General features: G+C 41.9%; 1 protein-coding gene across 1 annotated transcript in view; it reads right to left on the bottom strand.

The window, feature by feature from the left end:
* Nucleotides 1-1,606, bottom strand: part of ADCY7 (adenylate cyclase 7) — a 68,863-nt gene extending 67,257 nt beyond the window's left edge. Inside the window, exon 1 of the mRNA XM_075281860.1 lies at nucleotides 1,151-1,606. Within this exon, the coding sequence (XP_075137961.1) occupies nucleotides 1,151-1,330 (180 nt within the window). The 5' untranslated portion in view covers nucleotides 1,331-1,606. The remainder of the gene's footprint in view (nucleotides 1-1,150) is intronic.
* Nucleotides 1,607-10,469: the final 8,863 nt, after the last annotated feature.

The following is a 10,469-nucleotide window of genomic DNA, read 5'->3' on the forward strand; positions in this document are numbered from 1 at the left end:
ACTGAGTTGGAGTGGGTGGAGGTAACGAAAAGTCGTCTTCAAAGTCAGTCCATCACTGGAACAATCCCTATTGAACTTTAAGCACACTAGGGTCACATACACAAAATGCTTCTTCTGTTTCCCATTCAACTCCATTATTGAGATAGCAGCATTTTTACTGATATGCTAATTAGCTGTGTGGTGTAACAAGAAGGTCACCATTGCTTTGCTACCCCCCTGCTATGACTGACTGTCAGACAGTGTACATGCCGATCATAGCAGGGAGGGAGGGATGAGGACCTGGGCACTGGAAAGCAGAGCTCTCTGCAGTCTGTGGATTGGGTTTGTGTAATCCCATCCACTATACAGCTAATGGATGTCACAAGGGGTTAACTGTTGGCGATTCATAGCAGCTAACCAGCTAGGAGTATGCCACGTGTGTCCCCGGCCTTACAGACAACATGCTTTATACAGCAGTTATTATGGTCCAGGAAGCTGAGATATGAAGAAATATGGATCCAAATAACACGTTGCACATTAGATCATACCATATATGGTGGGACTATAATACTATTATATAGAAGTGAAAACACATAGGATGAACAATCAAAGTCATAAAATGTTTAGGCCAAAAGAGTGAGATATAAAATGTCAACCCAATAGTCAACTGCAAAGATTCAATACAACTATATACAATATAAAACTATATAAAGTCCGTCATGGATTTAGTGTAATGGCAGATTGCAGTAAATTCACACCATGTTTGGTGTTCCAGTCTCACAGGACAATGTAGACATCCCATGGTAGAGTCTACATTGTACACAGTGGTCTTTAGAGTAAGGTTATCCACCCAGGAGCTTTCTAGTGACCCACACGTCAGCCTATCGCTCAAGCCAGATTGTTTGGCTTTGCTCCAAGAATACAACTAATGTTTATCTCTAGACTGGACCTGCTTAAGGAGTAGCTAGTAACAACATAGCTAGATTTACACATGCCAGTAAGCGGTCCCCATGTTCAGTATCCATAGACCCCATTGCAGGTACACATACTGTATAGCAGCACATTTAGAAGATGTGTGCGGTTTACTGTATACATTTAATGCTTCATAAGGGATGTAACTTTGTTCCCTGAAATTAAAGAACCCAGAGAATGAAAAGAAGGTTTTACTCACATCATTGGTTGTGAAGAAGACGACAATGAGGGTGACACAAGCCGTCCCCACCACAAAGAGTAAAATGAGCAGCAGTGGATAGTGCTGGCTTATGCACTGGTACTTTTCATAGAGTGAATGTGTTATCATCCAGTCCTCGTTGTCCTTTATTAGATACTTCCCTTTGGATGGCATTTTCATCGAGTCTGGCTTCCACTCTTTCCCTTTAATTCCCAGATTTCACAGCACAAAAGGCAGACCAAAGCCGCTTGTATCCCCGGGCTGTTGTGTCGTGTCTATCTGATTCACATTGTAAGCCTGCATCCGCCGTGAGAAGTCTACAGCTGGGGCAAGGTAAGAAAAGCAGCTCCCTCCTCCCAAAAACATGTGCAGCTTATCGAGGCTTGTAAGCAGGCATTGCTGTGCCTGAATGATATCCTGTGAGGCTACTGCAGTGACTTGCCATATACCAGCTCATTCTTCACTCCTGTTGTATTCTGTGTGGAGAAAATACATTTTAATGTTAAATTCTTCATCAATCGGCAACTGATCCTTACAATTTGCTAAAAAAAAATTAAAAAAAAAAAAATTGTATAGTTTTTGAAACAACCAATAATAAAATGATTATATTGTATAAAAGGAAGAACAAACAGTAACCTGTAGAAGTTAATGGTGTAATTGTTAGGTGTCAGTACATAAAAGCTGGATTGCATGAGCTGTGTACACAAAGGACATCATAGGGTTCATGACAGCTCACTGAACAACTGAGTCTGCAGGTGGCTCTTGAAAGGGAAATGAGATCTGAGATGTGGCCCGAGAAAGGTGGGGTCTCAAGCACAAGAACATGACATCATAGAGGACGTGAAAGGCACATGAGTCAGACAACACACCTTTTCTGTCAGCTCTTACTATGCAATTCATAAAAACTCTGAAAATCTTCCAGCTCCTTCAGATTACGTATATACTGTGCTAATTCATTCATTTTCTATTCATGTAGTACTAAACCCACAATATTATTTTCCTGTTAAATATATAGTGACTAGAGATGAGCGAGTAGTGAAATATTCGAGATTCGAGATTCGCTTTGAGTAGAGCCTCAATATTCGACTACTCGATCGAACATCAAATCCCATTATAGTCTATGGGAAAAAATGCTTGTTTCAGGGGAAACCACTATTCGACTAAAGGAGAGTCACTAAGTCCACGAGTAGCAGGAGGAGAGTGTTTAGGAGAAGCGCTGTGCAGTTAAAGCGCACGGACCCCATAGACTATGGGCCGGTTCACATTAGCGCTTGCCCCCCCCCCCCCGAACGGAATATCAGCGCAACTGCAAGTGTTGAACAGTTAAGCACACGGACCCCATAGCATATAATGGGCTCTGTGTGCTTGCCACGCACTGCCCACATGAATCATTCGTGCGGGCAGTGCGCGGCAAGCACATGGAGCCCATTATAGTCTATGGGCTCTGTGTGCTTAACTGCACAGCGCTTGCATTAGCGTTGGTATTCCGTCCGGGGGGGGTCTCCATGCGGACTCCTTGCGGACGGAGTACAAGCGCTAGTGTAAACCAACCCTAAGAATGCATTCACACTGAGTTTTTTGGTCAGGAAACTGACTCAAATTCCTCTAAAAAATGCCTCACCATACAGTCCTATGGTGAGGTGTTTTTAGAAGGAAAAATTTGAGTCAGTTTCCTGACCAAAACACTGTGTGAATGCAGCCTAATTTACTACACTTACACTAAGGACAAGATAGCCAATTAATCTAATAGATTTTTTATTTATTTATTTTGCTTGTTATATAGCACCAACATATTCTGCAGTGCGTTTACAGACATTGTCAGGCAGTGTCCCATATAGGGCTCACAATCTACATTTCCCTTTCAGTATATCTTTGGAGTGTGAGAGGAAACCCACACAAATACGGGTAGAACATACAAACTCCTTGCAGATGTTGTCCTTGATTGGATTCGAACCCAGGACTACAGCACTGCAAGGCTCCAGTGCTAACCACTGAGCCACCATGATGCATAGACAATGGTGTTTCTCCTGAATAACAGAGCCTGGTCTGCTGTATGGATCATCAATAGCATGGTCATGATAATTCTGTGGCAGAAGGCTCCAAGGTTAGTATATTAGGTAATAGCCAAATCACAAAATTACAACCCTGTCCATCATTGCTGTGTGTGCGGCTTTATAAACCCCGGGTGGTCATGTTATTGCAATGTGTCCTACTAGTCATATTGAACATCTGGGTAAAAAGGTAATATCTTATTACATCATGGGAATTAAAACTAACGTCCAGTCATATAAAACAAGGATGGTCATGTCTGCACAGGGAGCACCACTGTTTGCTTCGTCTCTCCACTTTGGCTAACAAAGGAAAACTTCAAGTAAGTAGAGGACCCTCTTCTGTATTTATTCCTCTTCTATATATGACTTATGGTGCAAACACCTTAATAATGACCTGCTAAACCTAAAAAATATGTATATTAAAAAGGCGGAAAACCTAGGTCTAAACATAGTCTATAAAACATGTTTTCACTCTCCATTCATCAAAACACAAGTTCTTCTTCTCTGGTACTGAAGGGTTTCAGGTCTCAAAATACAAGCAGATGAGCAATGGGCTTACAAATTGCATTTTAGACTTTGTTCACACACATGTAAGGGCTGTATAAGTCTCCACACACCTGAAAAGGTGGTCTCTCCCTAAGGATGGACGTTATCCCCATAATCCACACACATGTAGTGATTTGTGTTGACAATAACAGAGTTTATACTTGTTATGATATTAAAGACAATATTTATTACTCACCTCTCCATTCCTCTGGTGCTCGGCACTGGCTCTCCAGGTCTCTGTTCCCCTGCACTCAGCATGTGGTCACTATAATGGCTGAAACGGTCTCTTACTGTAACAGTCATTGACTGGCTGAGGCTGTCACATGCTGTCAGCTTGTAAACAGAGACCTGGCACCGGATTTCTAGGAACAGAGAGGTGAGTACTGATTGTTTTTTGGGGGAGGGTTTAATAGCCTTTGAAGCAGATTTTTACTTATTGATTATTATTATTATTGTTTATTTATAGCACCATTAATTCCAGGATGCTTTACATTTGAGGGTCTATATACAGTACACAAAATATACAAACAAATATTACACTAACAGTGACCGACTGGCACAGGGGGATAGAGGGCCCTGCCCGCAAGGGCTTACAGTCTATGAGGGAAGAGGGATAGAGACAGAAGGAGAGGGGAGAGACTGACTGAGGTTGTAGGCCTTCCTGAATAGGTGATTCTAGAGGGGGAGAGAGTGTTCGCTGGGAGGCCATGGAGAAGGGTGTTACAGTAATCTAAGTGGGATATTATGAGGGCATGGACTAGCATCTTTGCAGTTTTTTGGGTGCAGAATCGATGGATGTTCTTGAGTTGGAGGCGGCAGGACGTGTTGAGGATTTGTTTTTAATAACTTAGACACAACTCTGTCAGTGCAGCTATTTTCTTCCTTGAAGTGTTGGCCGCTTTGCTCCGTAGGGTACAGCCATGATCGGTGACGGTGGTCTGAGGTGATATCAAATCCACCACAGGAGATCTACACTTCCCTACATGTAATAATAATAAACAGTCTCAAAGCCACCCCAGTTGAACCAGAAAACTCGTAAGGAACACTAAGCAGTGGGTCATCACGTAACTTCAAGTAATGATGGATGACATAAAACCTGAAGAGTCAACACTCCTGAGGTTTTGAGGAAAAAAAAGAGGCGTACAAGGATTTTTGGAGTGTGAACAGAATGATAACATGTAGAGGGGGAAGAGTGTACACAGAAGGGGAGTAGAATGGTTTTGAACAAAGGATCTGGCTGCCCCTTTTCCTAAGCTGCTTTCCCTCCCTCCATGGTAACCAGTCTATTCAGCTCACAAAGCATTGCTGAAGACTGGCAATTAACCCATTCTCCACCAAAGTACCTTAAGAAAGGAAAAGTAAACTGCTATACTACAGATATGTAACATCACTCAGTTACAGTTTATTACCTAAACTCCAGAGACATGAAGTAACTGCTATCATTAATATTTCGCCATGTGCAATACACAATATATAATTTATATTCACATATATTTGACTCCTCGGTTTAACTTTCCAATATAAGAAGTTTAGACTTGGAAAGACATCGGAAATCACAAACGAAAGCTGTGAAGAGACAGGGTCAGGTCCATAAAGTGTCACATCCTTGCATAAAAACTGGCCAGATAAAGGATCAAAGTCAGATTGCAGGCCATTTACAATGATGACTTGACATAGGATTAAACAAATGAAACAACTCAGGAACTTGGATCACAGCTCAGAGAAAGAAGTCAGTGGTAGAAGATGTTATATATGCATGGCATGAGGAAATTAAATATAGATGCTGGGACTTTCTAAAGCGTCTTATCTAGAAAGTGAAATGTTTCCATTTATATGAATACGGAAAACATGAGTATCAACAAGAATGTCATTTAACAGCTCAGTCTGTAGCAGCTGACATACAAAGATCTTCCACAATAAGACGTGTCTTATCTTCTTAAAATAAATGCACTTATGCCTTGACTAATTTGGCTTACTGGCACTTTCTGGGAAACAGGAATTTCTAGAAACATTTCTAAAGGGCTCCATGATTTCAGCCAGAAAAAAAGGCAGCGAGAGCAAATTCTACTTGTGAGTATTGTATGTTAGCTGATAGATCCTGTTCTACACAGCGAGATAACAAAATTATTATTGTTATTATTTATATAGCACCATTAATTCCATGGTGCTTTACATTTGGGGGTTACAATACACAAATTATACAGGTAGATATAAAACTAACAATGACCGGCTGGTACAGTGGGGTTGAGGGCCCTGCCCGCGAGGGCTTACAATCTATGCCAGCATGGTTATGTTGAAAAACATAAAGGGGCTTCAGAGCCTTTGAAATACACAGAAAAATACTTAAATCTATAGGACTGTTACCAACTGATGATACTATAGCTTTTTTTTTTTTTTTTTAGTTGCCTGGTACAATTGTGTGCAGCACAGATGTCTTCATGTGTCCAGGGCTTGCTGTGGTTGGGCCTGTTAAAAGGCGTAAGTCAGAGCTGTATAGCAGGTTAAGCCACAAGTCAAATCAGCAAGAAAGGTTAAAGTCTATTATGGGAGCCTTCACACGGAATTTACACTCCGCTGATTCTGAACATAAACTCGTTCAGAGTGAGCGGCGTAAAAAACAGATCCCATTGACTTCAATGGGTGCCGGCATATGCGCGTATCACATTGAAAGCAATAGGTAAAAAAAGCGCCTCCCATTGATTTCAATGGGTAGCACGTGTATGCCGGCACCCATTGAAGTCAATGGGATCTGCTTTTTACGCCACTCACTCTGAATGAGTTTACGTTCAGAATGAGCGGAGCGTAAACTCCTTGTGAAGGCTCCCTATTACTGTTATGTCTATTTTTCATCTACCCTACCAGGGAGTATATGTGCGCTCTTAAATGTCACATTTTAATAAAAAGTGCTTTTTTTTATATATATATTATTTTTTCTCTATTATCTTATTGACTCCATGAATCAGATATTTTCATTGTTTGTGTAATTTTTGACTTGTATAACCCCTTTACGGCATCCATATTAATACCATAGCAAATCAGGACCGTTTGAATAGATCAGGGTGCACTGTTCAATGCTATTGGAAGTGGCCAAACACGTAAGGCCCCCTGACCCCTCAACCACAAAAAAAACTAAAATTACTCACTGAACTCCGTTGCCACAGATCTGCAGGCTCCAGCTGTAATGATGTCTGAGCTTGATGCTCAATGTGCTTCCCTGCCGGCGACATCATCAGCCAGAGCTGATAGATGTTGAATACAATAGTAGAGCATGGAACCATCTGTGAGACACAGAGTTGAAATCACTGCCTGCTGACCAAAACAGCAGGCAAAATGTGGGACTGAACCCACTCAATTCTTGTAGGCTGTGCAGGCCCCTTCTACCATAGGGCCTGTTGCAGCTGCACCGTTCGCCCTATGGTTAAAGCAGCCCTGTAGCAGATGTAAGGCCTTTAAATACAGCCCCCACTCAGGAGCTGAGCAGGCGCAATATCCACAAGCTTTTGCTGTTTTATACAGCAGAGACCCAATGACATCCCCATGTCACAAATACATGTCACTGCACCTTGTCCCACAAAAAAACAAACAAAAAAAACATACATTTTATATATATATATATATATATATATATATATATATATATATATATATATATATATATCCTATGTGAAAGTTTGTGAGTTTGTGTGTTTGGATGTTCGGATGTTTGTTCCTCAATCACGGAAAAACCGCTCCACCGATTTGGCTCAAATTTTCCACAAACATAGTTAATACACCCGACTGCACAATAGGCTACTTTTCGTCACAATAGCGCACATACGTTTTTCCCAGGACGCACCGAAAAAGCCAACTCACATCACCATCTCTGCAATCTCACACACTTTGGACCATAGCAAGCCCTAAAACTTCACATTCCCCTCTACAGCCTAGTCCCTAACCCCACACAATCACATTCACATATACTTCAGCACTTTCACACTAACCGTAACGATACTGCAGGAGCCGACCTGTTTCACTCTCCGGCCCAGCCATCTTTACCGACCCCCACCACTAGGAGAATCCGCGGCACCGCCCACCAGACTACTCCACTCTCTTCACAGGAGCATGCGCACCTTACACACATAGACAACGTGTTACCAGCACGCCACCATTTTGCGCCTACAGCTTACACAGCAACACCCGACCCACTGGCTCCAGGCCGCAACACTCCCCGACGCCACTCTCACCTCCCTGCTGTTTGCTGTTGATGATCTATCCACCGGCCCGACACTGGTAAGTGGTCAAACCATTCTTGCATTGCCAGGACCTCTGGCCTGTATACTACGCTGGACCGACACCTAACGCTCCATAATAATCTTCCCCATCTCCCTCCGTACCCTGTCTATCTACTTAGCCTCCTCCAAACACCTCTCACTAACTTGCACTGCACTTCACCCTGTTAGTATGGCCCATGCCGCTGATGTTCCTATGCCAACCGCCCGCCATAGCCGCCGCTTATTGCCATAGCACCGCTGACTTCATTTCTACTGGCTGGGCTCCGTTGCCGGCACATGCCATTCCATTACGGCGCATGCCGGCGCTTTCGCTGTAGCAGGTGCCCGGGAGCTGCATGAACCACATGGCCTGCTTAACCCCGGTGACGTTCCCCATTGCTGCCCACATTCCCTCCTCCGCCGCCTTCTCTTACCTTTACCGCGCCTCCGGTCTGTCCCCCGCTGCGCGTAGGCATCCTCCTCCTGATCTCTGCCGTCTTCACTGAGCTACGCTGTCGCCGGCAGGTTACTATAGCAACCGCCGGGTCTCCCACGCCTGACATTTAGCTGCCTCTGTCCAGGCTGCTGAAGGGTATGCTACATAGCCTGCAATAGCACTGGCACAATTAGGCAATGCATTGCAATACATTAGCATTGCAATGCATTGCATTATATTAACTTGAAATACCTCTGTCCCAAACACAATATGTACACTTTCCACCACCGACGTATACCAGGTGAAATAAAACATATTTTACATGCAAAAAGTCTCATGTATTCTCTAACTTACTACAAAAACAACATATCAACTTACATTTAATATCCCAGACCTTTTACACACTACTAAAACCTTGCCCGTGATTGCATTTACACACTTCTACAATCACCGCAGACGAAGTCGCGGGTACCAGCTAGTATATATATAATCATCAACTTATGGCTTTCAGTATAAAGCTACTCAAAGGAAATTTTATTATTTTTCAAAGTATTTTTTTTTTTTGTAAAGTTATTAAAACACAAAAAAAGTTTATCTACAATCACGATTATACTAACAAACAGAATATAGATATACATTTTACTGTACTTTAAACACCATAAAACAAAACCCAATAAAAATGGCACAATTGTTTTTTTTCCCTAATTCCACTGCATTCTGGGGTTTTTGTTTTTTTAGTAAATTGTGCCATGATAAAGTAGAAATGGTTTAACAAAAAATAAGCCATCACATAGCTCTATGAACGGAAAAATTAAAAGTTATAACTCTTGGAATATGGGGAGTAAAAACAAAAATGAAAAATGCAAGTTGACATAGATACAAGTATGAAAACCTTGTCCCAACAGTGAAAGGCTGAAGCCTTAAAGAGAAAATGTGGAAATAAATACTAAAGTACATGGATCGATAGCTGGCAAGACAACCTACAACATGGACATTATTGTTAACAGAAGAATTCAGAATGATCTTTACAGGAAAGATCTGGAGGCCATCAAAATAGGCAGAATAAAAGTCAAGATGGAGAGTGAAGTCTGGGCTGTGTAGGAGTCCCTTCTGTGCTATAAGGAGTGCCGGCATTGGGGAGGGGGTCCAGCTGGTTTCTGCTTTCTAGAAGTCTCAGCAGCCAGGTGAGGGGGTGGGGGGAGCTGGTCTCTGTTCTGCACATAACCTTAGCTTAGCTGAAAGAAGTCACCAAAGCCAGTGGGGGAGGAACCTGCAGCATTAAACCACAGGAATTTATGATAATGATTCATTTACCCCTTAAACATACTGAAAAAGCATCAAAAACTTTATGCATTGTGTAATCCTACTATGGACACATCCCACATTGAACACTTTGTGAGAATGTATCACACTGAATAATAGACCTAGATAGATTACAATGTGCCATTTCAGAATTAAATTTTGGCAATTTTACCTTCTATATGAAATGAAGATACCAAAAATAAGTCATTTGGCAAGTCTTACCATCCAAAAAAACTACTTTAATACTCTTGGGTGGCAAATAATCCAATAAGGAAGGAAATAATCATACTGGAAAATCTATTAATGATGGGAAATATTCTAAGCTTGTCAGATAAAGCTTGTATAGGCCACTTGGGCGCACAGATCAGTTATTTCCTCCACACTAGTGTCCCAGCCACGCACTCTGTAGGGGAACTGCAGCAACACTCTATTCAAATCAATGGGGACGGCTAAATTTATCAGATAGCATATTGTTAAACCAAATGTGATTTTCTTTCTGCCCAGATCCTGGATACAGGTTGTTAATACGATAGAGTCTGTGACTGCTCTTCCTGATGCTGTTAATCATTATTGGACAACTAAAATAACACTATTCTCTGACGAAAGAAAAGAAATGGCGCTAGTTACTCAAAATGTAAAGGTCTGATATCAGATTTTCTTTTCAGTTCCAATTATTTATATTCCACCTACAAAAGTGTAAGATCACGTCAAAATCCAAATTGCTATAGATAAGC

This window comes from Leptodactylus fuscus, chromosome 7 (genome assembly GCF_031893055.1).
Source record: "Leptodactylus fuscus isolate aLepFus1 chromosome 7, aLepFus1.hap2, whole genome shotgun sequence".
Taxonomy (NCBI): Eukaryota; Metazoa; Chordata; class Amphibia; order Anura; family Leptodactylidae; genus Leptodactylus; species Leptodactylus fuscus.